The following is a 27,968-nucleotide window of genomic DNA, read 5'->3' as shown; positions in this document are numbered from 1 at the left end:
GGAGTTCCCTTGGTTCTTTCAAAAAGAGAATAAAAATATTATCTTGTTTTGAAATGGTTTCTGGCCTGTCTGAATCTCTAAAATATATAATAGAATGCTTCTTGCCTGATCAACGTTTTAGCTCTAAAGTTTTCTTTTTAACGCCATCCTCGCCGAGTGGTTTGCGCACTAGGTGTAAAATAAAGAATTTAAATAGATAAGAGATTTTAGCCATTATTGAGTGTTTTTTTGGGGGGGAATTGGAGTGGTTTGCTCCTGGGTGAAATGGTGGGTCACAGGTTGAAGTTCAGGTACAGGCTCTGCAACGGACCTGATTGGCCTTACCCGTGCCGATTGATGTTGGGGCGGGAGGATAATTCGGTGTCTAGGGTTGGACAGGATTTTATTATCAAAGGATAGTGCGAGTTTTAAACGATAGGAGCTATGGGTTTGAAGTTGAAACTGATTAAGAAGGGATATTGTACGGTACTTTTGGGGCTTTTGAGATTACTAGGAGGACACGGTATTGCACCCTCTCAACCCGGTCCAACTGTTCCTTAGTCAGCCCGAAATGCCATACAGGGCAACAGTACTAAGGTGTGGCCTTAATAAAAGAGAAATAAATGCGTAGGAGGTGTGGTGAAGGGATTCCATGAAGAGCCAACAACTTCAGAGACCTGTTGGCCAAATTGGCTTTTTTAAGATACCATCAACATGTTTATTTAACTTCAGATCCGAGGTGATATGAACACCAAGCAGTTTGATTTCGGTCACGTGACTGGCGCTGGGAATAAGCGGGTTAGGAACTGGCGTAGATTTTCAAACAGAAATGGCTAAAATAACAGATTTGTCAAAGTTGACAGTCATTTTTTCCACCTTTGCCTCTTGACATATATCATTCATTAGTAAGCCTTCTCTGCTTGGGAGGTTTTTTCGACAACATTCATGAGTGACAGATCGTCGATGTACTTACAGAGGTCATCCAGTGTTGTTGCCAAATCATTTATCATGACAAGAAAAAAAAATGGTCCCAAGAGGGTACCTTTGAGAAGTCTACAAAAATGGGCAGTGGGTCGGAGTAGGTGGACTTATATTTTGTCCGTTGATATCTACCAGAAAGAAAAGTAGCAATTAAACCCACAAGGAATGAGTGCACACCTAGTCAAAGAAGGTTTTTTTTTTTACAAGAATATTGTGGAAAATTAGATCAAAAGTTTTTCTTAGGTCTATTGCAATAAGATTAATCCAAGAATCTGGTTCATCGGTTTTTTGTAAAATACCGTCAATTATACTTACTAAGTAATGAGATGTAGACGTGTTCACCATATTTCAAACACTTTAAGTCTCTTTTAAACACTTTATATCACTTCTTTGGTTACAAACTCATACAAAAAACTTACAAACTCTTTAAAACAATCCCGAGATCAGTTCTAAACGCTTTAGACTACTTATAAACGCCAAATCCACTTACATTTTTTTCCGATTACTTGTAAGCGCTTTTGAAGATTTATAAATGCCTTAAAACGATTATAAACACTTTAGATCACTTATCAAGGCTTATAAAATGCTTTTGATTATTCAGATAACGCATAAAAGTTTATATCATTTTTGAACGCTTAAGAACACTTTTAAATGGTTTAAAACAATTATAAACGCTTACACTTTAAATTCTCTTATACATTCTTAAAATTTCTTATAAACACTTTAGATCACTAATAAACGCTTTAGATCACTTATAAACGGTTGAAATCACAAGCAAACTCTTTATCATAAATAATAATATTAGATTTCATGCTTCTAATCACTCATGTACTTTTGAACCACTTAGAATACTTTAGATCATTTATAAGTGCTTGTATCGCTTATAAATGTTTTAGACCATCTATAAACGTTTTAAATGCTTATAAATGCTATACATCACTTATAAATCCTTTTGAGGACTTATAAACACTTATATCCCTTATAAACGCTTTATATCAGTTTTAAACTCGTTATATCTGTTTCAAACACTTCAAGTTACTTTTAAACTTCAGTTAACAAGTTAACAACTTCAGTTCAAGTTACTTCAAGTTAACAGAAAGGTGTAGCATAAATGGCAGACAGTAACAACGGCAATCAAAGGGATAAAATTAACCCTTGACTGGGCTGCCCACTTAATTCAACAATCTGTCTTGGCTTTTTTCTACGATTGGCCATGACTTCCACTTTTCCCACAACTATTCCCTCTTTTTTTTCTCCTAAGCCACAGAAAGCTCCCGGCTTAGATGGTATTGTTAAAATCTGGCGTAACAGACAAAGTGTAACAGACATAACCCACAGACAACTTATTTTTATATATATAGATTTGACTCATTAACGAAACATAAATAGGTAAAAGTGCATATTAACTACACTGGTTGTTTATTTTATAGAGAGTACTGTTTCAAGGAATATGCGCGTGTTGCGCGAAGTGCAACACGCGCTAAAACTTCGGTTTCTTGTTCCCGAAAAGGTACATTCTTTGAGCTTGGTTAGGCACAAATCGTAATTTTGATAGACTGGTATGTTAAAGAAGAAGTAATTACTTTCAAAAACTATGGCCGGGTTTTCAGAGTCAGCTCTGGATAAAAGGCTTAATGAGCTTAATGGCTCTGCTCAAAGTATTCAAACAGTTTCCTTATGGTTAATCCATCACAGGAAGCATTATTCAACAATTGTCAAAGCATGGCAGTCTAAGGTTATTGAAGGTAAATTGAGTATAGACTAGGTTATAATGCAATGGAAATAGGTTAGCCTAGTTTAATGGATTTATGCATCCCATGAAGTAAGATATTAAAAACAAATTTGTAGTTTACAGTATAATTTAGCTTGGGTGAAAGTGAATATATTACTTGGTGTCTTTTTTCATGCTCTTTCACAATTCAAAAATTAGCCTAATTCTGGGGCAAATTGTATTTGGATACACAGGATTCATCCTATCACTAGCAGGGCTGGATTTAAGGATTTGATAAATTCAGGGTAAAATTCTAGTTAATGGACTTCTTGCTATCTCAGAAAGGGTTTGGTTAGGAAAATGAAACTTTCAGGGATGAATCTACAGACTAAAGTATGTCCTGGGAAGGTATTTGAAGTACCCACCTCCACTCCTTCTCCCTCTAGAGGGCCCTGACCTTTGATGACCTTTTATGTGTATTATATAAAGTGAAACCTTGCTAAATAGATATTCTGCTTAATTGAAGTACAACAAAATTGTTTTCACCTTCATAACTTTGCTTAATTCCATTTTATAAGGTTTTAAAGATATACAAATACATTTTCTAAATTTTGGAAAAAAAAGCATTGATATGGCTAAAAATTATACTCAAATAACAGGAATTGCATTTTCAGAACTAAAGGCAGAGAAAAAGTAACTAGTAACTGAAAATTAAGGTAAAATGTTGGTTTGTCTAAATTTCAATAGTTATAGACCTATCATGTAGGCAAATTTCAGGGCCCTCTAGAGAGAGAAGGAGTGGAGTTGGGTACTTTAAAATACCTTCCCAGGACATACTTTAGCCTGTAGACCCATCACTGAAAGTTTCATTTTCCTAACCTAAACCCTTTCAGAGATAGCAAGAAGTCAATTAACTAGAATTTTACCAAATTCAGTGATAATAGAAGCACTAAACAAAACAATTGATGAGCCAAAAGGGTGAAATTCTAGTTAAGCTACTTTTCACCATCTTGGAAAGAGATTAGGTTTGGAAAATGAAACTATAGACCAAAGATTATCCTGGGAAGGTATTTTCAAATACCTAACTCAACTCCTTCTCCCTCAAGAGGGCAGTGACCTTTTAAAATGCTTTCAAAGATCTATAAATGTATTTGCTAAGCATAGATTTAACCCATTATTATGGTTTAAAATTCTACTCAAATACAAAGAATTACATTTCCAGAACAAAAACCAAAGAAAATGAAACGTAAGTAAAAATTGAGGTAAAATACTGTGTGTCAAAATTTAAATAGTTCTGAAGATATGAATAATATAAGTTTTGTCTGGAGGTTTATAAAAAATTTTGTCAAGTGGCTGAGTAATGTCTAAGCTTGAGGTAATCAGCCCAGTCTACATAATCAACACCCTTCATAATACAGAATATAATGATCAGGTCAATCCTGTCCTGTCAAAACTACAGGGAAGGAAGTCCCAAACATAGTAGTCAACACTAATGTGGTAAATGACTCAAATATTGCACAAACTTTGATGCCTGATGCTGAACCTTTTGAATTTGCTGGAAGCCATGTTACCATGTTGGATACCAAATAGAGGAACGATATTCAGTAAACATATCACAGTTCATACAAATAATTTACCAATAAAGTGAACACACCACTTGATGCCTTTTTTATGCTCTTTACAAATATTGTAATTGCCTCTATTGTGAATTCACATTTAAGCACTTTTTGAGCTCTTAAAAATGACAAATTTTCAATTAAAGTATAAGTTATTGGTTGTTTTCAACAAATAATTCTATGTTTTCTCAGTGCTGTTTTCTTGGTTGTTTTAGACAAAATAATACTATATTTTCTCAGTGCCAAAATTATTTATAGTTAGGTTAGGCTAGCTCAAAAAGTGTTTAAATTTGAATTTGCAGTAGAAGCAATTATTATATTTATAAAGAGCATAAAAAAAGGCATCAAATGGTATGTTCACTTTATTAGTAAGTCAATTATATGAACTGTGACACCACTAGTGTACTATTGTCTTGTAGAGTGTTAAAAGTTTGAAGATAAAATTTCTGAAACTCCTCTTTATTTGATGCAAACTATAATTAGTATTTCATGAAATTATTGACATAGGCTTGTGAAACTTCAACTGGTTACCAAAGTGAATGCCTAAATCCCTTACAGAATTTGCATATGATACAGGTATATCAACAAAAAATAATGATAAGTTGAGCTTTTGAAGTACAAAAAGTAATGAATTACAAAACATTTTTGATGGTTTATGAACATGGAGTTTGATTTACACCAATCATTTAGGGCATTCAGACCCTCTTGAATAAGGACATTCAGATCCTCTTGAATAAAGGCAACATCTACCAGGGGCATGACACTTATATACAGTTTTACATTATCTTCAAACAGTTTAGACAGTGGAGTAATGAAATGCTTCAGGCAAATCATTGACAAACTAAATAACACTGGGCCCTTGTGGTACACCACTCAAAATGGGGCTCTCACTTAAAAGTGCAGTACCAACAATAACTTGCTGGGAACAGCCTGATAAGTAATATGTAATCAATGCTAAAATTCTACTTCCTAACTCATACTTTCACGTTTTTCAAACAACAAACTAACTGAAACTTTGTCAAAAGCTTTACTGAAGTCAATCTACAAGCAATCAAACTTCAAACCAAAATCTACCATATTTTGGAATCTCTTACTGCTTCTAGCAACTGGGTATTGTATGACCTTTTTTTCTGAAACCATGTTTTGATGGATGCCATAATTTATTTTACTTGAAGTATTCTTGTGTCCAATATGCAATTATCTTTTCAAGAACACACAAAAAAATTGAGGTGTTTGAAATTGGACAACAATTTGCAAATTGAGACTTAGATCCTCCTTGATGGAGTGGTTTTATGACCATTTTTTTACATTAAGGGGCATTTATCACTCAATAGACAATAGTAAAACAAAAAAGCAAAAGGTTCAGCTAAACACATGGCTGTCTTCCAAGGAAAAGAGTTAGAAATACCATCTATATCTGGAGCTTTATTAATGGAAAGGTCATGGAGAATTTTCAAAACCTGCTCTGAAGAAATATCAGTCATCAAAGAGTACTTTTTCTTCTGAAATAAATTTGGTAAAATTGGTTGAACCACACTCTTGAATGTCACCTGGATTTACAAAAAATAACAAAAAACACTTGATTAAACACTTTAGCCTTTCTCTGATTGTTGCTTATTAATTTTCTAGTAGCTGGGTCAACAAAAATGCACAAATTGGTTGAGGAATCTGCCTTGTTTCTATTAACTTACTTCCAAAACTTCTTTGGACACCCTTGAATGTTAGTAATGATTAACAATTCAAGTGATTCCCAGTTAATGTGCAGAGATCAAGTGGCATGATTTTTAGCCCTTTTATATGCTCACCACAAGTCTTTGTTTTTTCAACATTCACTGTCTCCATTGTTTATTTTTATCCCTAGGAGCACTCACTTTTTTTTAAACAACCCTCCTCTCTCCTGAGAATGTAGAGGAATAGAACAAATCAGTTGATTTTGCCCAAGTTCTGCCTTGGTTTGTTTTCAATTTGTCATTGATTTAGGATGCTTTGAAGAAATTGACAAGTAAAGATTGCATTTCATTTAGCAAAACCTAGATCAGTGATTCCCAAAGGGGTCCAGGTGGACCCCTAAGGGTACACACCAAGCTCAACAGAGATCTACATTGGTGGGACAAAAAAAAATGGGGGTTCACAATTAGTAAAAGTGGGTCCACAAATTGTATCTGGTTTTGATAGTGAAGAACTAAAATGTTGGTTTGACTTCAACTATTAATATAGGCAGATATTATTTTAAAAAGCTCAGCAGCCGTTTCTTGTAAAAACATGCATATTTTATATTTACTACAACATGTCAAGACTTACAAAGCACTGCCTTCTGCAATGCTTGTTTACATGTGCAAAGGGACAAAATACAACTTGTGGTGAATGTGCTTGCAATCTTGCATGAACTTGTTTGATTCTTGACCAATATCAATACAAATTCTAATGATAAACATTTTTCATTTGTTTCTAAATTTTTGAAAAGAAAAGTAAAGTGAATTGATGTTTGTGTTTGTCAGTGTTGGAAAAAAGTAAGTAATCACCTGCCTGTATGCTTCAACTTCATACTTCAACTTAATTTATTATTTAACAATTTATTTTACACATAAAAAATGAAATGGGCTTGGTTGTTTTCATAAAACTCTATTATTGATCTTAGTGACTTATTACTTTTAAGATAAAGAATCAGTTTGCTGACAGTTCTTTGTTTTTTTTCATTGCAATAATTAATTTATTAATTTCATCATAAACTTACTCAAACAATTTTTTTTATGTGTAGGTAGGTAATTGATACAAAACATGGTTGAATCCAAGAAGAAATGTTGACAACACAGTGTTGATTATTTAAAATTCAGTTTAATACCATCAAAAGCAGACAAACAGTTGCCCATATGCCTTTTATGCAACAGGGTTTTGAGCAATGATTCTGAAACCATCAAAGCTCAAAGATCATATAAGAAGGGGTCATCCTGATAAAAACAGATAAAGATTTGGAATATTTTCAAAAATCAAGGGAAAAAGCACAAGGGAAAGAAGAGACTTGCTGTGCACAGTATGTTTGTTTAAATGTGTGAAAGAAACAGGGATAGCTTGTAAGCATCTTACAATATCTCACTACTAATAGCAAAATCTAGAAAACCGTACACATCAGAGAACAGTTAATTGTACCTGTTGTTGAAGAGATTTAAAAAATTATGCTGCACAAATCTCCATTCGACATATTTAAAAGAAGTCCTTTGAGTAACAACACTGTACAAAGACATATTCATGAAATGAGCTCTGATATTGAAAGTTTCTTATGTAATTATCCACAAACAACTAATTTTTCAATTCAACTGGACAAGTCAACCTCACCCAGTAATAAAGCATTATTATTGGCATATGTTCAATTTGATATGGAACAAGAATTTCATGAAGAGATCTCTCCCATTAACATTTGACTATTTTGTGATTGCTATTGTAGAAATGTAGAACCTACTTTATGTTATTAATTTAAAAGTGTAATAGTTACAAATTGGAATAAAGACAACCCAAGAAACAATACTTTTTTTCATCCTGATTATTTCTAAATAGAATAAGTAAAAATTTATTGGTCCCTTGTGCTGTGAGCAAATGTAAAAAAAAAAAATAAGTTGAATGGACATAATTTTTGATTGGTCAGTCTGATATTTTGACAACCACTTACTGCACAATCAGTTTATTAATCATCAATCAATTCTCACTTTTTTTGAAAGCTGTTAATTCATGGTTTGAACTCAGCCACAAAGCAAATTTCCAAAGGTAGATCTGATCTTCCCATTTTTGTTGAGATTTGAAAGTATGGTAGAAATGTAGCTGAAATGAGTCCACCTGAACCAGTAAAATTTTTAAAGTGCTCTATGAGAAAAAAATTTTTGGGAACCTCTGATCTAGATAAAAAAAAAACTCAAAGGGTATTTGTTTTGGACTTGATTTAAAACTCACTTCTTATCCAGATATAAGATGCAACATATTAGATAATTTTATGGCAAATTCTCAAGAACTTGGATCAGGAATTGCTTTCTTAACACGCAAAAGATTAGAAACAATTTTTGAATTGTTTCAATTGCAGAGTAGGGTCTTTATTAAATGTAATTCAGAAAACTGATGATCTGCTCCAGTACTGGAATGGGGTAGACATGGGTTTGACTTGGTCAATGTCATCTTTCTTTGGCTGGTCATATGAATTGTCAGCTATGCTCAGGCAGCTAAGATATTTAACGCAAACAAGATTTTTGTCAGGAATATCAAACCCCCGTTCTTATATACCAGCCTTATTGATCGCGTTTAGTATCGTATGTTACTCTTTTAGCTGTATTATCATTAACATATGTATTATGATTAGCATAGTACTCATTTAGCTGTATGTTTAGCTTCCTTCCTTCATCTTCATTCTCACTGCCAACAGTGTAACAGGTGTCAATTTGGTCAGGATCCCAATGAGACATCAGCGTCAGTCTCTTCCCTGGAAAGATCATTTTTCTCCTTACGTTTTGACTTCACTGCGTTCTTTATTACTTTCCCTTTTTTGTTCTCAAGCCTTTTTTCCCTTTCTCTCTTTGTTCAAGCACTCTCAAAGTCTTTACGGATGTGATTATTTCAGCTTCCTAAGCAAATCCCTGCCTACTGGATGTCCAAGATGCTGAGGCATCTTAAGTACCAAGCCAAAATCTTAAGTCTTGGGCAGAAAAAAAAAATGTTTCGTTTATTATCCATTAAAAAATCAATTTTCATCAAAAATGAAAAGAGATTAATAAAACAAAAATACTTTAAAGTTTTTTAAAGAAAAGTAAAGAGCTATTTTAAACCAACGATAAGTAGGTATGAAGTAATAAAAATTACTTCCAGCTTAGACAAACAGTAATCACTATCAACAAATAAATTAGACCTGAAGCAAACAGAAATTCATGACGTGATTCCCAAGTCTTTTCTGGATTCAATCAAATGCATTAAGTACTATATTCCAAAAAGGGAGAAGTGCTAAAAACTAAAATTTTAATATCTGGCATAACAAATGAATTGAATAAAATTTTCTTATACCGCATATACCCTAAATATATAGAACGTATGGTTATCACAGTTAACAAACATGACCATTGAGTTTAGTGCTGTAAGTATTTGCTGCACTCCTGATTTCTAGTTGGACATTAGCCTACTGACGAATTTTCATAGCAATGAGATCAGCAAGCTTAAAACGATAATGTCTTTCTCAAATTGTTGCAATATTATGTCTGTATCTGTTTTGTAAACCTGAATTAATCCTGAAGAAGGTTTCTTCACTACTACATTTTTTCTTCAAAATTTAAGTCTACGTGTCTAATGACTTGTGACATTTATTTCTAGTGGGCTGCATCAGGATTTAAATAAAATATTACTCCGTAATGACTTTCTGGAAATGTGTATATTCAGTATTTGTATATATTTGTATTAAAAAACATAAGCAGAATCTATGATTTAGAATGTCTTATTTATATTTTTGTAATTCATGATTATATATGTCGGACGTGGAAGTACCTTGGGAGAATTGTCAAGAAAGTGAATCTTTCAACAGAAATTTCAAGTGGGGGAGGATATTCTGAGGGGGAACCCTATTTCGTCCTTCTTTTTTAGACATATTTAAGGTAATTTATGAAATATTCATATTTCATAGGGAGATATACCCCCCCACAGAATGTTCCCCCAGAAAATTTTCTCTAGAAAATGTCCCCTATGGAAAAACCCCCACACGCAGCATTGAGCAGTTAAAGATAAAGTATAAAATAGGTACCTCAGAATGTTAATCAGATGCCACAAGGAGTGACAAAAGGGCCAGATGTAAAAAAAAGGTTTAAGACAGGGGCTGATTAGAGTAGTATTCCCATAGGCACTTTAACAAAACACATAGCCGTTACTGTTCGTCTACATCGTTAATCACGAAGAAGTTTAACGGTGATTCAAAACGCAAGGGTTATCAATTTTCTTCAAGATGCAGGTGCTTGGTACATAATAGAGAGAGTGTTTTCTAAAAGATGCAGATGCTTGTTACATCATAGGACTTGCTAAAGTTCAGGGGCCACCACAAGGGAACCTTCAAGACACTGGCCCTAGCAGTCAACTCCAACGGGGCCCTAGCATCCAATTTCACTGAGGTCCCTAGCAACCAATTCCAACAGGGGGCCCTGGCATCCAATTCCACCGGGACCCTAGCAATGAATTTGAATGGGATCCTTAGCAACCAATTCCACTGGACCCCTAGAAACCAATTACAATGAGGAAAGCCCTAGCATCCAATTTCACCCGAGCCCTAGCAACCGATTCAAACTGGGACCCCTAGCAATTAATTCGAACAGTGGGACCATAACATCCAATTTCACCGGACCCCTAGAAACCAATTCCAATGGGGGGCCACTAGTCAATTGGAGAACCCCTGGTTGTACCTGAGAATGGCGCATTCTCACGTGACTTGTTAGAGGTCAGGAACCGCCAGTCAAGTGAAGAAACCTTGATGTTAACTGAGGACGGGACACAAGCGGGTTGTTGCGTAAAACCTCGAGATTTTTTTCCTCGAGATTTCATTTTCATTCAAGGCGTTTTTTTCTTTGAGATGTTTTTTTCTCTTTTTTTTACCTAATAAGGAATGTTTACCTGTGTTAACGATGGCGCATTCTCGCGTGGCTTGTTTCTTCAGGCCCCTTTGGGAACCTTCATTTGTAACTGAGGAGGACAAATGTGGGGTGTTATGTAATGGTGATGCACATGCAGGTATTACGTAATGGTGGCGCACACGCCGCTGTTACGTAATGCCGGCGCTTGTGGTATGTTGCGTAATACTCAAAGAGAGTTTTTTTGTCAATAGGTTTTATTCTTTGAGATTTTATTTTCTTTTAAGGCTTTTTCTCAGGGAACCTTTATAATCCAAAGATTTTTGTCCCCTTTACAAATCGATAGAGATATTCCCAATGGTACTGTATGCTGGAAACCTGGACAAGAAAACCTTCCTAATATTATGATTCGGGAACACTTTCTACATGAACAGCTGTTTCCCAATCGGGGAATTCACCGGGGTATTGCCTGGATCGATAAGCTATGAACAGTGTGTTTCAAATCATTGTCTCCAAGCTGTGTAACTATCCAGCAAAGCTATCGATTTTTGATCCATCGGATACACCCGCATGTTACATTCTACTAATTTAAATCTTGGTATTAGCAAAACCACATTTTGAGTGAGCCTTAAGTATTACGCTTTATAAAGCAGAAGTCTCATTGCTTACAATAGTAATAATCAGCGTTGTGCCAAGTACTTTACTTCTTTTTTTTACTTAAGTACAAGTACCAAGTACTCAGAGAAATTTTTACTTAAGTACATGTATTAAGTACTTCTCTAAAAATATACTTAAGTAATAAGTACTTTTGAAAAAGTACTTCAGTACTTAAGTACTTAAGTATTTTGATTTTACTTCTGTATTTAAGTACTAATTTTTTACCTACAGTAAATAACACGCAAAACACTTCTTTAATATTCGTTTCCTTTCCAAGTAGACAAGACAAGCAAGATTCTGACGAAAGATCGACCGCTTTTCAGAAAAACCGACAGTTTTCATGAAAAAAATCAACTGATTTCACAAAAAATCAAATTTTGCAAAGAACATTAATTATGGCTTCATCATAACTTAGCTTAATCTCTTAAATGCTCCTTAACAGAAGAAGCTTGTCAAACATACCATCTCCAAGCATGTTTCTTTTTCAAGTAAAAATTCCACCGCCTACCAGAAAAAGTCGTTCTGCAGGTGCAGATGAAGGAATAATACAGTTGTACTTCCTGAAAACTTTCATTATCCTTGGGTATACTTTGAGCACATACATTTCCTGTCGCCTCTCATTCATATATGACAAAACCTCCACCTTCACAGATGTGATTTCATTGTTGCGGTTGCCAGAATTATCACAAGTAGTTTCTTCACCAATAAGATCAAATTATTCTTCTCCAGACAAAAAGCTACCTTTATCAGCCTCGTAAGTAATTCTGAAATCTTTGACGTTTTTCACTTCGTCAAACAAGAGTTGAATTGGTACATCCTTCTGGTTATCAGGAAACCACTTCAGTTTGAAGAAAGGATGACTTGCCATGGCAGTAACATAGTCTCTTGCATCTAGAACTCTCTCGTCCAGGATCGTGGGGAATCTTTTTTCAAGACCCACAAGTAAAACATGTACCAAAGGCTAATTGACTTTCGCTAAATCTTTCAGCTTTTTGAGCTTACTTTCAAGCGTTATGATTGTAGGATAAATAGCACCGAAGTAGCGTTTTTCCTCCCCCTGAAGAATGTCCAATGCCACTTCTACTGGCTCCATAATTGTCATGTATTCTTCAAGAATTTCCACATTACGAGGAGAAGCAAAGCATCGCATTTGCCAGCAAACTTTCCAATTTTGTGACAATCCATCAAACGTTACCACCTGGCTACCATAAGTCTTATAAGCTTTTTGTTGTCATATACCTCTTTCACAGCATCAGCAGCCTTTAAAATCTTATTCACGGCATCCCAGAGAGCAATACACTTCGAAAAGCGGTATGGTACTGCCTCTTATATGCAATATCAATATCACAGAGGACTTAATCAGCATCGGTGAATGCAAGCAGGTTAAGTATGTGGCTGACACCTGAAGTGTGGGGGAAGTTAGAAATACTCAGGGTTATCATGAGAATCGAGTATCTTTCCAACGTTTGTAAAAGAGAATGAGCCATTCTGGCCTGCTTCATCTTCATTTTCTTCATCACTGACTTGAACATCTTCATCGGAAATCATCGGATATTCCTTGAATGCCTTACTAAGGTTAGAGGCATTATTGGTCAAAATCCCTCATACCTTTTTATCGGCTGCAATTTTGTACCTGGCAAATACACCATTCAGTTTTTAATTAAGTGTGTGAGCCCATGAACCAGGAACAAGCAAGGGCACAAGATTTCCATTTCAAATCCTCATTGAGCAAGTGTGCAGTCATTCCCAAGTAGCTTTTGTTGTTGGCAGACCAAATGTCTGTTGTCAACAACATGTAGCTTTTGAGTTCAAAATCATGAACCATATCTTTCTGTACTTCAACAAACTTAACTTCAATTTGCTCAGCTAAAGCTTTTCTTCCTGAAACTTTTGCATAAGGTGCAAGACCTGTTATCAAATTTTTGAACAACGGCTTCTCAACAGTGTACAGGGGTCACATATCATCCACAATATAGTCCAGTACCAAAGAATTCACTTTTGACTGTGTCAGTTTCAACAGTCTTGCAGCAAAGAAATCTCCATTAACTTTTTAGAAGGTGAGCTATAATCAGGGCCAGATCTTCATTATCTTCAGCTTCAGATAACCCCAAAAGTAAGCCTAAAAGTTCTCTAGCCTCTTTGCTACTTGATTTCCTTTTGTTCTTACTGTTCTTGTTGAGCTCAGTAAACTCCTGGTAAACAGAAGGATGAGCAAACTCACCTTGAGATGTTTGTGGAAATTTGTTGTTGTATCCATGTGACTCTTCAGAATTTTGTTTGGGCAGTTTTGCATGTGGCGGATACTGCACCATCCTTCCCCATAATGGGAAGGATGGTGCAAAAATTCTCATAAATGGTAATTTTTCCATTTATCACAAAAAACTTTCTGTTTAATATATATGGTACTTCCGCCATGATAGCATCCTTTTTTGAAATTTTGGGGCCTATTTTTTGAAATTTGAAATATTTTTTTTTTTGCATTCGGTGGCATTAGATTTCAGTCCCAATCCCCTCGAAAAAATTCCTGTAAGATCTCTCACCTTTACTTTAAACTGTTTTGTGGAAGTTATTTATTTACGATAGCTTATAGGGTGTTAGATTTCAGTCCCTCTCCTCTTAACTTTAAAGTGTTTCATGGAAATTATTTATTTAGAGTAGCTTTTTGGGTGTTAGATTCCAGTCTCACTCCCCCGGAAAATGGAGGGATGTTTACTGTCATCTTGCGCAATAAAAGACCAATTTTGCCCAAACAGAATCAAAACATCAGAGAAATCTGTTTTTCTTAGTCTAAAGCTTTAAAACTATAGGTTTTAAGACACCCTATGTTGACAGACCACCCCAGAGGGGTGTTTACTGCGATTTTGTGCTAAAAAAGGTCAATTTATTCCCATAAAAGATCAAAATATTGGAGAAATCGATTTTTCATTGTTTAATGCGTTAAAAGAAGAGGTTTTGAGCCACCCTGTCTCAAGAGACCACCGCAGAGGGCATTTACTGACATTTTGTCCTATAAAAGACCAACTTTTGCCTCGACAGGATCAAAATATCAGATAAATAGATTCTTCATATTCTAAAGTTTTAAAAAACAAGAGTCTCTAAGCCAGCCATATCTTGACAGAACTCTGCGGAAGTGCGTTTACTGCCATTTGGTACCATAAAAGACCAATTTTCGCCCAAACAGGATCCAAATATCAGTGACATTGATAAAACAAGAGGTTTTAAGCCAGCCCTATCTTGAAAAACAGCACGGAAGGGTGTTTACTGCCATTTTATGCCATAAAAAGACCAATTTTCGTTTAAGAGAAATTAAAATATCAGAGAAATCCATTTTTCACAGTCTAGAATTTTAAAAAACAAAAGGTTTTAAGGCATTCCTATCTTGACAGACCATCGCAGAGGGGTGTTTACTGCGATTTTGTGCTATAAAAGGTAAACTTATTCCGAAACAAGATCAAAATATCGGAGAAATCGATTTTCCATTGTCTAAAGCGTTAAAAGAAGAGGTTTTGAGCAACTCTGTCTCAAGACTCACCGCATAAGAATTTACTGACGTTTTGTCCTATAAAAGAAAAATTTTTGTCTCAACAGGATCAAAATATCAGATAAATACATTCTTCATTATCTAAAGCTCTAAAAAACAAGAGGCTTTAAGCCATCCATATCTTGACAGAATTCTGCGGTTGTGCGTTTACTGCCATTTCGTGCCATTAAAGACCAATTTTTGTCCAAACAGGATCCAAATATTGGAGGAATTGATTTTTCAGTCTAAAGCTTAAAACAACAGGTTCTAAGCCAGCCTTATCTTGAAAAACGCGGAGAGTTGTTTACTACCATTTTATGCCATAAAAGACCAATTTTTGTCTAAAAAATCAAAATATCAGAGAAATCGGTTATATATATATATATATATATATATATATATATATATATATATATATATATATATATATATATATATATATATATATATATATATATATATAATATATCAGAGTATATTTTCGTATATTTATAACTCGCACAACTCGTATTTTGAAGAAAATTAATAAGACCCTTGTCTTGAGGAAATCGCCGTTAAACTACATTGTGATTAACGATGTTGAAGAAAAGAGTAGTGGCTATGTGTGTTGTTAAAGTGCCTATCTGATCAATATTCAGAGTTGTCTTTTTTATTCTATCTCTAACTGCTCAATATTGCGTGTGGGGGATTACCCTATTGGGGGAATTTTTTGCGGGGGGGTATCCTATAAAACGTGAATAATTAATAAATTGTCATTAAATCCTCTAGCAAAGAATGACGAAATAGGGTTTCCCCTTAGAATATTCCCCCCAATTGAAATTTCAAAATTTACCTTCTTTTCAAGGCCTTTGGTTGGACAGAATCTCCCACAGTCTGGTGGTATGGGTTGTAAGTTATGCCCCTGGGGCATATAAGGTTTTTATGGAAGGGGTGGTCGTGTGAACTTTAGAAGAGGCGCATTTAATTTTAAATGTACAGTTTTAGTTCCCTTTTAAGAGAGCAACTAGCCCTCCTCCCTGACCTCCTCTTTTCTTAAAACGCATTCAATTGTTATCAATAGCTTAAAAATCTTTTAGCAATGTCTTTAGGGTGGACACAATCCCAGAGCTCATGGTCAAGGGTTGTAAGTTGTGCCCCAGGGCATAGAGGTTTTTCGGGAACGGGTGGTCTTATAAGCTTTGGATTGGATGGAGCTCTTTTTATTTGAAGTCCTAAGTTTTAGTGCACTTTTTAAGAGTCAAAAGTGAATGGAGTGGAATCAGCACCCCCCAAGCCCATCATTCCCCAAAATATATCCAGTCTAAATTTTAAGAGATGTATTTTGTTCAGCCTTTTCGGACGGTCAAGTAATTATGTATTTGGGGATGTTAACCTCCCTACAATCCTTAGGGCAAGGGCTGTAAGCTAGGCTATTTGTTCATTGTTTGCTTACAGTATATGTTATTGAGAAAGGTGTGTATGTTTGAATTATACTTTCCAAGAAGACGAGAGGCATTCAGGTGAGCCTTTCAGAGAATCTTTTGAACTACATCAAAACACTTTATGTGTGTAAGGATTGTCAAAAGGGCGTAACACTGGATTAACTGAGTATTTTATTTCGGAAAATGAGAAGGGATATGATCAAAATGGCAATATTTGCATGCTACCAATACTACTACAACTACCACCACTACTATTTCCAGACCAATCTATTTACAGTACTGAAGGGAAATTCGAGCTAAATTAAAAGACGCTATGTGTGTGTAAATTGTAAAAATAGCGTATTTCAAGAATTGATTTGGTTATTAAGTTGGAACTTTCAGAGTAGGCTTAAAGGGGAAGATCATCTCACGAAAGGAAATATGTGAAAGGTAATTTGTGCTTTACTGAAAACGAAGCGTGTTTTAAATGTTTTCACTTTTTTACTTTCATAAATAGAGAATTATCAAAACTATTAGAATAAACATTAGAATATGTAAATTAAACTGATAATCCATGAGTTTGAATCGGGTATTTATTGTAATTTCTGTTTTATTTAGTTGAATTTATTTGTTGATAGAGATTTGTGGTTGTTTTACACTTGGAAGATTATTTGACTTTGTTTCCGCTCATTTGTGGCTTAATGGAGCTCTTTACTTTTCTTTAAAATACTTGTTTTGTGGAAAAAGTGTTTTAAATTAATTACAGTATAAAGCCAAAAACAATGCTTGCTTCTAACTGGTGTTGCTATCTAACAGTGTTTCTTGCTACTAAGACTTGCCAACCTGTACTAAGTCTGGTTAGTGCTACGAACTATTTGTGGTAATGAACTGTAAATAAGGACTAACTCAGCCTAATAGTTGCAAAGACACTTAGAAAAAGACATTTTGGTAACAATTACTGTACGGTACTGAAAGAATCGGTCTTTTATGGTTGTTCCAAATATTTAAAATTAATTAAGTTTAATGATACCAAATTAAAGCTACAAGCATAAGAAAACTGCCTGATTTTTGAAGAAGGGGGAAGACTCCCAAAAATCCAAGCAATCTTAATGAAAGTCAATTCATCAGATTCAGCATCTTTTGTAGATTTGTCAATCTCCTCTCTATAAAAATGTGTAATTTTCTTGTTTTCTTTTTACCAGAAGAAAGATCACAGATGCTGATCTTATCAACCAATTGGTGACCTTGTGAACAAGGTAAAAGACGTAAAGACTGGGAGACCGCTACCAAGGGAGATGGGATACTCATATGGTGGCAGATATTTGCTGGAGCATGAAAAGAGAATGCTCCAACAAAGTAAATTCGAGAGTGTCATACAAAAGAAGTTTCCAAAATGTCAAGTAGTTGTTCTTGTATTAATAACCTTTAAAGATGAACATATGATCGTTACTTTAGTTTTCACATTGATTTTTATGGTTTTTCGTTTTGTTTATTGTCTTTAAGATAAAAACAATGGGTTAAAATTAATTGATTATTTATTCCAATTGTTTTTTATTTTTCATTCACATTAGTGTGTCTTACTACTTCTACTGTTAGTGTTATTGCTAATAAATCACTACAGCACCAAGCCATCTACAGCTACGCACGCTCCTTCTCCATCCCAATCTATTCAAAGCCTTCCTCTTTACACCATCCAAAGAAGTTCCGATTTCCCTTAAATTTCTCCTTACGACATTCTGCCATTTTATTCAGGGATGACCTTCTTTTTGGTTTGCCAGCATGGACATGTAGGCCAACGTATGTCTTACGTCGCAATATATTCTCAAATTCAAAAAACTGAGCTCCTAGCCAAAAATTAATGTCCCATTTAAATTCAGCTCATTAAATACATATAAAATCAGCATCGAAACTGCTAATTGCTCTGAAAAAAAAATAGCTAGTACATTTTCTTTAACTCTTGAAGCCCTGAAATTTCAAAATCAAGCTTAACATGTGTCATTATACGTTGGTTTTATCAATCAAACCCTAATAGTTGTAAGGCATCTTTCTACTTCTCCAATCTACTTGAGTTTTTCCAACTTCGAAGAAATGCCTTGTACCCTCACTACTCTGCTTTTTATGCTTTTAATGCGTCCCCCCTGTTCACTAATATGACTATCAAGGTGAGAGAAATTATCCACTCTATCAGTTTTTTGGCGTCTGACGAAAGCTTTTCTTCCCTGTCTTTTTTTTTCTAGTTTAAGCAGTGTAGCATTCTTAGAATTAACTTTCGAACCTACTCACGCTTCCTTAATTCGCACAAATTTCAATATTCAAAAGCTTCTTCCACGTTTTTACCGACAACACTCCATCATCTGCATAATCTAAATCAAATAGAGTCTTATCTTCCCATTTAATATCATGTTGTTGCTATGTTTCTTAAAACAATAATCATCAAGATTATCCATATGATGTGGAATGAATTAAAAAAAAAACGGCTTAGCTCCTAATTTCATGCCAAACCTGCTTCTAACTTTGCGTCCTACTTTAGCAGTAGCAATATTACTCTTGTAGAATACATCAATCACTCAACCACGTGTATCTAGTATACTAAATGAGAATAACATTTCCAGTAAACTGTTTCTGTTTGCTCAACAAAATGCTTGTTCATCATTTATAAAAACTCAGGACGAAAGGGGTCTGATCATTCAGACAATTAATAATAATTAATTTAATCTGGCCCGTGGATCCTCACACTGTTCTTAAAATACATTGTTTGCTCCTAAATATTACCACAGTGCCTTTTAATCCAATAGGCATCATCTTCTTGAGTAATGAAATTCATTTCTATGCTTGACATTATTTGTAACGTCCATGTCGAAATATTCTCTGACGTTTCCCCATCATTAACATAATATAATTTGAATTTATTTTTAGCACCTGATAGCTCCAGGAAGCTGGTCTTCGTCTATTTAGCCAATGATGTAATACAAACTAGCCGAAAGAAAGGCACAGAATTTGGAACAGAGTTCCAGAAAGTGTTAGTTCCAGTTTATAAGCATTTGTCAATTTATAAGGGAGACGAGAAACTATTCAAAAGCCTTAACAAAGTTGTCAATGTATGGGAACAAAGGCATGTGTACTCCTCTGCATTTATTCAGGAGCTTCGAAATGCTTTAGGTAATAGTTTTTATTGTATCTTACAGATCTATCAGTTTATCCTGCATCTTGAGTGAAGTATTTGAATAGGCTATCTTTCTCGTTTTAGAAACTGAAATTTTTGGAGATAACCAGCTCGGATCCCAAAAAGGTGCCCTAGACTTATAGAAAGTGTGCTTATGGATTCGGAGAGGAAAAAGTTACTTGTGCATGTGCTCTTTACATGTGCACCGTTGATTTATCGGAAACTTTATCACTCACACGTAATCTTTTGACACTCTATCGCACACTGGCTCAAGTATGAATATTGTGAAAGCTATAAAATTTTGATGCGTGAATTCGATATTATCTGCCAAATGAAAAGGCACAATTTCAGAATCAATTAAAATCAAAAGAGGCATGGGACAAGGCAGCGTTCTTAGTCCGGTCGTTTTCAAACATGCAATCTCTAGGAGTCTTAACCACGTTGCATTATCTCTTCTGCTTCTGGTAACGACTTATGTTTCATAGCTTACGCTGATGAGGTTCTCCTTCTCTGCAGATCGAAGGCAGACTTGCAAGATGACCTGAATAGGCTGCAAAGGGAATTTCGATCTATCAGACTTTCTGTCAATATAGATAAGTATGGATCTCTAACTTTCGACGCGGCTAGAAGTGAGAGTATTACCTTTTGAAATCATTCAGTTTCTGTTGTGTCATACCTGGGCTGAATGGTTTCAGAAACTCTGACAAAACCTGGCAAACCATTGTGAAGCACAAAACCGCCATCATTAAACTTGCTTATGCGTCTTTTTTTCCGAACCGGGGCGATATTCTAGGAAATCATTTGTTCGAATTATCGTTCAGACTGCCAACCTCGTGTTATTTACTTCGCCGGTGCGTCTAATCTACTTGCCGAGAGTGAAAGCGATAAAACCAACAATGCTATTTTCGATACACAAAGTTTGTATTGTTTATTCCTAAGTGGCACCGAAATTCGCGTCTCGAAAAATTTGGAATTACGAATCCAGTCAAAGCGTGGTCAAGAATTTTGTGGTAAAAGCGATACTAAATAGGCTACGTTTTTCTCCAATAATAACTTTTTCTTATTATTGCGTTTTAACTTTTAAGCATTTCTTTTTATTGATGTGTTTAATTTTTGTCCTTCTCTTTGTTCCTGCTCCACTACAATCTTGTTCAACCGAGTCTTAAATGAAATAAGATTGCAACGTTGCTGACACGAATTTGACCTGAAAATCATCATTTGCGGCTGCCATCTCTCTTGCTTTGGCCACTCCTGTTTCGGACATGTTAACTCCTTTTTTCAAGGATATTTCGCTGCAAACCATTCCCTAGCTGGAAAAAGGCACGGAGGCCAGTCAAGATCTTAGATAAACACAATCAAATCCGATTTTGAGCCCATTAGTATGTCTAGACGACACGGCCGCTGATCCGGGCTCCGGATTTGAAATCAAACTAGAAGAATTCAAGCACTCCAGGCTTGAAATCGTTGCCCATTTGACCCTTGACTGCATCCAGTTTAATGGGACCGTCCGTCTTCTCCTACTACCAGAAAGTGCTGCATATCTTTACACATTTAAAGAATAACAACTTACTTAATGAATATTTACTTTGTAATTAGTTTTAACATACTTGAAAATAGTATTAAAAGCTTTAAAAAAATTTCAATTTTGTTTTGACAAGTTTTGAATGTTACTCCTTAAATGTAGTTTCTGCTTATTGATTCCCTTTTTCTCTCTTGAGCATTAAAGAGTCGGAAGCAGCAACAGTTAAACAAATGCCGAAAATTGTTCAAAATATTTTTTTCAGCTAATAGAGTACGTGTTTTGCTAGAAAAATTACACTGGGGAACCCTTTTTTTCACAAGAACGTTTATTTTTACCTCTATTAAAAAGTTTTGCCCCTGAACTCCTGAGCATCGCTTGTGGAGACCAACAGTTAGAACAAGCCGTCCATTACAGATACCTAGGAAGTACAACTGAAAACACAGGATCTATCACAAAAGAAGTATTCACAAGAATTGGTCGATCCAGTTGAGCCTTTAATTGACTACAGAAAATTTGGCCGTCCCAAGTTTCTGTGTACTACTGAAATCGGGATTGTTTGGTAACAACGGCATGCCAGTTTTGTTTTACGTCGCCGAAGCCTGTGTTTGAACCAAGAAAAGGCGAAGAGAATTCTTGCTTTGGAAAACACATGTCTCTGAAGAATTCTCAACATTTACTGGCAGCAAAGGATAACCAAGCAATCCACCCGCGACAAGATGCGTCGGCCTCTTGTGATAGATGTCATAAAAGTTCGCTGACGAATATACCTTGGCCTTGTACTACATATGGTCGATCCCTGGTGTCTGAATGCAGTGCTCCATTGACAGCCATCGGCTACATGTTACAGAAGCAGACCCAGAAGTACCATTTGCCGAACGTACAACGCCGATCTGCGAAACTTGAAGACTTCAATTTAGTTTCAGTTAGAGGAAATACTGGCAGCAGCAAACCTGCGGGAAGATAGGTGGCTCCTCCCTTTCGTTGCATCTGCAGGCACAGGTGGGTCTAAGGTCTAATAATGAATTTGAATGTGCAATCAGAAATTTCCCATCCCCATAGGTTTTGTGCAATGGTTTTCAACCTTGTTGTGGTTTTTATAGTATCTATTTTTCCATAATGATTTTGCCTATTTTTTGTTGAATTTTGGTTTCAGATAGAAAATAACTTGAAAGAACCATCACTTCAAAATCTTAGTTGATTCTAAGATTATGCCTGTATTTTGTTTGTTCAGTAAAAGTTCTATTGGAATTACGAATTTCTGGTTTTTAGCCAAACATTTTGAGTCTTTTTCTTCGAGACACTGGACCATGGAAGTACTACCTGTATATTTGTGTCTTGGATTTTGATAAAGAATTGTTTGTCCTTGTTTGCTTTTGATGTATTTTTGAGTTTTCTTTTGTTTCTTTGTGTTTTCCTTGAGGTTTGCGTCTTTCACTTCCAAAATCCTTAAGCATAAACAACAAGCACTATAAAAATATGATAGTAATTTTGGATTTTGAAAAAAACGCTAATTCTGTTTTCGTTTCAGTGTAACAAGTCAAATAAGATTCATTTGTTTCAGGTTTAAATTTACCCCCCCCCCCCCATACTATTAAAAACCTAGGAAAAGTCACTATACAACCCTGCCTGTTTTCAGTTCTAAATAAACCAATAACTCAACTAACAATGAAAGCAAAAAAATTACATCTTTAGGGTACAGTAGCCAAGAAATACAAGATGGGATGGACAACAAACCAACAGAAAGAAAATATTCTAAACTGCAAGACAACTTAGAGAAAATAAATGGAGAACAAAAGATGAAAGCAACTTTTCACTTGTCAACCATCAACAACTAAACCCCTAACCTAGAGTGACGTACCACAAGATAAAACCACCCGATATACAGAAAGGAGATAAGAAGAAATTCTGAAGTTTACACAAAATTAATTTTATTTCGTCACCACAATGTAAATTAATTTTATTTATCCTCCCCCCTTTCCTTGTCACATCACGGGCGGAAGAATTATTATTGTAGGTTCGAAAAGTGAGCTAAGATTCGGAAAAAAAGGTAAAAAGTTTAAGTGTGTTTATGAACCTACGGATTATGTAAGAAGGAGTTTTGTTTTATATCTTTGTTGTTTCATGTTATTTTTATTTCATGCTATACGTTTCATGTTATAATTGATTTGAATTCATGCATCGGAAGCTCATATTTTAATTATATTCTAAGTCAATTTTACCATGTAAAATTTTCGCTGTTTTTATTTATCTTTTTTAACCTTCGCCCCTAAATAGACTTTTTCTTACAGATGCAAGTGACTCCGACGCATCTCTTGAGCCCGTCACAAAGAAACCAAGAGAGAGTAGAGAAAAGCGACATTCAGAAACTGAGGTAATCGAAAGACCCGATGGAACCAAGGAGATACACTTGACCCTATCTCCAAGGATCCCTCCATCAGATCCACCTGAGACAGATGAACTACTTAAAGCCTTACAGGTAATGACTATACTAAACTCTGCCGCACGCGTTACAATCATTAATCTTCTTTGTTGATATTAAGGGAGCTTTATAAAGTTCATTCCAAAGAAAGATTTCTTCATCGGAGGAAGGGGATTTTCTTATTCCTGTAAATTGTTTTTAAGTAACTACATTCCTACACCTTTCCTTAGAAATATTAGAAGAATAGAACAATATATGGCTAATCAGAATATTTAGCTCTTAATCGTATCTTGGATCTTTGAATATTACGTCTTTTGATGTAAATATTATTATCACCCTCTCTTCTGCATCATCACCCCCTCTTCTGTACATCGCTCTGATCTTAGTCCTGTGTGCTCCTTTGCTAAATCCTTTGCCTTCTCTTATGCATAAATCCCTTTCCATTATCTTAAAAATCTTTTTTTATAATAACCCTTTTAATTTCATCTTTTGCCCTTCCTTGTCTATCTTTTTTCTTTATATTCATTTCTTTGCTTATTCAAATTTTATACGCATAAATTTATTCATTTATTTGCAATCTTGGCATCCTCTTTTTTAACTGGCCTTTTAGTCTTTTCTTGGCGGGGACGGCATGTCTTAATTTGTTCTTTTATTTGAGCAAAACGTGACAAAAGCATTAAAATACGCTAGTTTATGCTGTATTCCGGTTTTTTGGGCAATGGGATTGCATACTGTTGAACAAACTTTGATAGTAATAATCTTCTTTGCTTTGCGGAGTTTCTTAGAATTGCAATGCAATGGTTACTTATTGGGAACTTGCCACGCTGTAATATCCCAGATTGTTTGAGATTATATTCTGTCCACCCGTTGAAAAAGAAAAGTAATAATCAGCATTAGGATGGTTTCTGACCCCTTTGAAAGATTTTTAGCCGAGTGTTTGAAGAAAAGATAATCCAACATTTTTGACCTTAAGTAATTAGAATACATGCTTCGACCGCCTGCTATTTTTCTCAAGTTATGGACACAATATGTAATAAATTTAAATTTAAATTAAAACTTGGCTCAATATTATAGCAGCAGATTTACAAACATGCTTTTGATAAAGTTGTTCATAATATTCTGGTAGAAAAACATTTAGCGGAATTTCAGCTTGTCACCCTGTTTAATTAATACGATCTACGGGTAAAAGTATCTGATAATGACCGAAGACTCTTATGTTCGATTCAAAGCAAGTTTTTCTACCTTGTTCCGTCTTAAGCAGGATAATCTGTGCAAGGCCAAATGGAGCAATTTTTGGTAAGGGTGTGGTAAAGACAACTCTGTAAAAAAAACATCAAAAATTGAAAAATACAAAATGTACTTACGCAACCAAATTTTCATTTGCATATATTTTTTTTTGATTCTATGCCTCTTGAAGACATGGTCTTCCCCGGATTTGTACTATATTTATTATGTGTAATATTATGTATCGACAATAAATGCTTGTTTTGGGGTGTAAAGTTGCATCCACACTGAGACTGTAGTCTAATATATAAAGTTTTCTATACCTAATAGAAAAAGTAAAAAATGACTAACTTGGTGTTAGGAATACCTTCAGATCGTGACTTCACTTACAACATTAACCGATAAATCTTTATACTCTATCTAAGTCAATCCCTTACCGAATGATAATAGACAGTTGTTTTTTTGTTTTTTTTTTAGTATCCCGCCTCATTACCACAAAGGGCATGAGGAAATTGCTTTCTTACACTTTCTTCACAGCTATTTGTACATATTTTCTAGTCACACAAAAAAAACTATGATTATGACCTGCAATGGGCCTAGGTATTCTCAGATTGTGGGGGGGGGGGCTTATTGTATTTATTAGACAAGCCCTCCATGCTAATGACCTGTAAATCTGCTCATCAATCTCTGTGGATCGGTTTTGGTTGCCTTTGTGTATGAATGTAGAAAAGTAAGGATTTAAACTTCCAAGTTTCAGGTAATTTCAAAACTATAACTAAGAAAATGAATTAGCTTTCCCTTCTCTTTATAATAGTTTGCCTTTCAAAGCACATTATGGAGCTTGGATCAGTTAGCCATGTTGTATTTATTTTGACGGAAAGGGAACAACCTGGCTTTAAAATGTATTGGCTGTCAAGTGGGAAACTTAGTGCCTTTTCTATGATGATGGAAAAGTAACCTGCCTGGGTTGGAAACGAACTCTTATATTGGATTTAGTTAGACAAGTTTAACCACGTATTTTTGCTGGCGACTTTTTTCGAAGTTGCATTGTTGATCTTATCTTGATTGCACAAAACACGGTAATTTTGAAATATCAGTTACAATTTACTTCACAGAAAATCTCTGATTTCTTTGAAAAATTCTTCACAAAATAAGAATATCAACCTCTAGTACTGTCCTTAAAAGCCTTTCAGTCACTTCAAAAGCAACTTAACATGTCGGCCTAGCTAGTTATATGCAAGTACGTGCTTTACCTTTCTTCTGAAGAAACATCGAATATCATACCTTCTGAAATCATGGTGATGAGATTAACTCTTTAGAAACCTGGCTCTCATTGATTACTTTTGTTAGAGGCCTTTTTTATAAAAATATTTATTTTTTGTAAACGAGCGACAACCGTGACTTTACAACGACCAGACAAGTGGGAAAAATTCCGAAATAAATCGGTCCTCACAATTTCATCGCCTTTCAAAGGAGTAATTAAAAATATTCATCCGCTTTAAAGTAGTTTCAAATGTTCCATATATGCAAAATTAGTTGTTGGTGATTTTTTTTTTAACTCAAACTCAATAAGCTATTCAAGCTAGGCACATGAAATCTTGATCGAATAATCTTGAAGCCGTCTAGATGGGAATAGGATATTCAAGTTTTATAAGTTGTCTCTTGATAGGGCAATTTTAGAAAGCTCGACTTGGCAGCAGGACTCTTTCATCCTGATTGGGTTCTGTTTTGGTGAATCAATGTAAGATCACTGAATAGTAATGGTGTTACGAGTAAAAAAAGGTTTCTTTTTCTTGGAGTCGAAGGCTCGAAGCAATCAAGGTGTATTTGCGAGGCCAAATTCCTAGTCTCCCGAGCAAAGAAAGGCACCCTGACCTGTAGAGCGACCCTTTTTCTTGCCAGAGCTGTTGACATAGGAATAAAATAAGCTATAAATAATTTCTTAGACCACATTGCCTTTCCATTTTCAAATGTAAACAGATTAAAATGTAAAAAAAACAAAAACGAATGTACCATGACAGACAAAGAGTGACACTGCTATGCTTAAAATGTTAGACACGTTTTTTTATATTTTCATCTGTTTAAATTTGAAAATAGAAAATGCTGATTTTAAACTAGTTGTAATTTATACTCATGAAATGAGAATAGAGCGAAAATTATCTTCATGATGGTATAAAATTTGGATATGAACAGTCTGTGTTAATATGTTTTTCTAACCACGGATGTTAAACTTGCTTTCTCTAAACGTGTTGTCCTTTCCCCTCCCTTCCGAAAAGATTCTGAATTCTGTGTATGTCCTAGAATGAACTTCAGCGACCTTATTATAATCGAAACACAGTACTTACGTCACTCTCTGAGGATTTATAAAGAATCAGAAACGATATAAAACACATACAGGCAAAATATAGTATATCTTTTGAGTATTTTGCTTGAATGTTGTTGCTTTATTTTGATTTCTGAATGTTCATTCAGAATTAATTTTGGCATTTTTTCATCTTTTGAAAATGAAAAATCAGCTCAAATCACAATGGTCGCTGTTATTTCTTCTTTTTTCGGTTTTAATTCTCTGTTAATGGTTTTATTTCTTATCTATTTATGACGCACGTTACAAACTTGCCTAAAAATAGAAAGTGATCCAGTGGAATAATCGAGGAAAATAAAGCATCAAATACACATAAAAGCACATACTGCGCAAATAAAGCAAAAGCAATAAGTAAACAATACACATAAACAATGCTAATAATAATTGAAGCATACACCAATTCGGAGAATCAGCAATCTGGGAGTTTCTGAAGTCAAAATCTGTCGATTTTAACATAAGATAAATCTTTGAACTTCGGAACTAGTCTAGAAATATTGCTTTTGTCTGAAGGACTGCCATTGTTAAAATATGTGTTTAATTTTGTTTTCTTTAGGATTTAGAAAATGCTGCCTCGTGTGATGCAGCAGTGAGAGAGCGTATTTCGAAACTACCGCCAGAGATATCAGAAGTTAAATCGGTTGAAGATTTAACAGGTGAGTCCTTCTTTTCTTATTTGGAAAAAAAAGACATTTGTAAGCATTGGGGAAAAAGAATTCTTTCTGTATTTATGTTTTTCTTGAATTTCCTTGAATTCCACTATAAATGTATATATGTCATGGCCACTGTATATGTGACTGAAATAACCAAAGATTTTGTTGTTGTATCATCCTCAAATA

General features: G+C 34.9%; 1 protein-coding gene across 1 annotated transcript in view; it reads left to right on the top strand.

Annotated features, from left to right (window-relative positions):
• Window positions 1–2,520: 2,520 nt before the first annotated feature.
• The window catches only part of LOC136033665 (regulation of nuclear pre-mRNA domain-containing protein 1B-like), a 42,597-nt gene continuing 17,149 nt past the window's right edge, over window positions 2,521–27,968 (top strand). Inside the window, exons 1-4 of the mRNA XM_065714497.1 lie at window positions 2,521–2,705; window positions 19,359–19,601; window positions 23,416–23,603; window positions 27,686–27,785. Of these exons, the coding sequence (XP_065570569.1) occupies window positions 2,555–2,705; window positions 19,359–19,601; window positions 23,416–23,603; window positions 27,686–27,785 (682 nt within the window). The 5' untranslated portion in view covers window positions 2,521–2,554. The remainder of the gene's footprint in view (window positions 2,706–19,358; window positions 19,602–23,415; window positions 23,604–27,685; window positions 27,786–27,968) is intronic.

This window comes from Artemia franciscana, chromosome 12, assembly GCF_032884065.1.
Source record: "Artemia franciscana chromosome 12, ASM3288406v1, whole genome shotgun sequence".
Lineage (NCBI taxonomy): Eukaryota > Metazoa > Arthropoda > Branchiopoda > Anostraca > Artemiidae > Artemia > Artemia franciscana.
The sequence above is the reverse complement of the archived record's forward strand: the minus strand, read 5'-3'. Positions and strand labels throughout refer to the sequence as shown.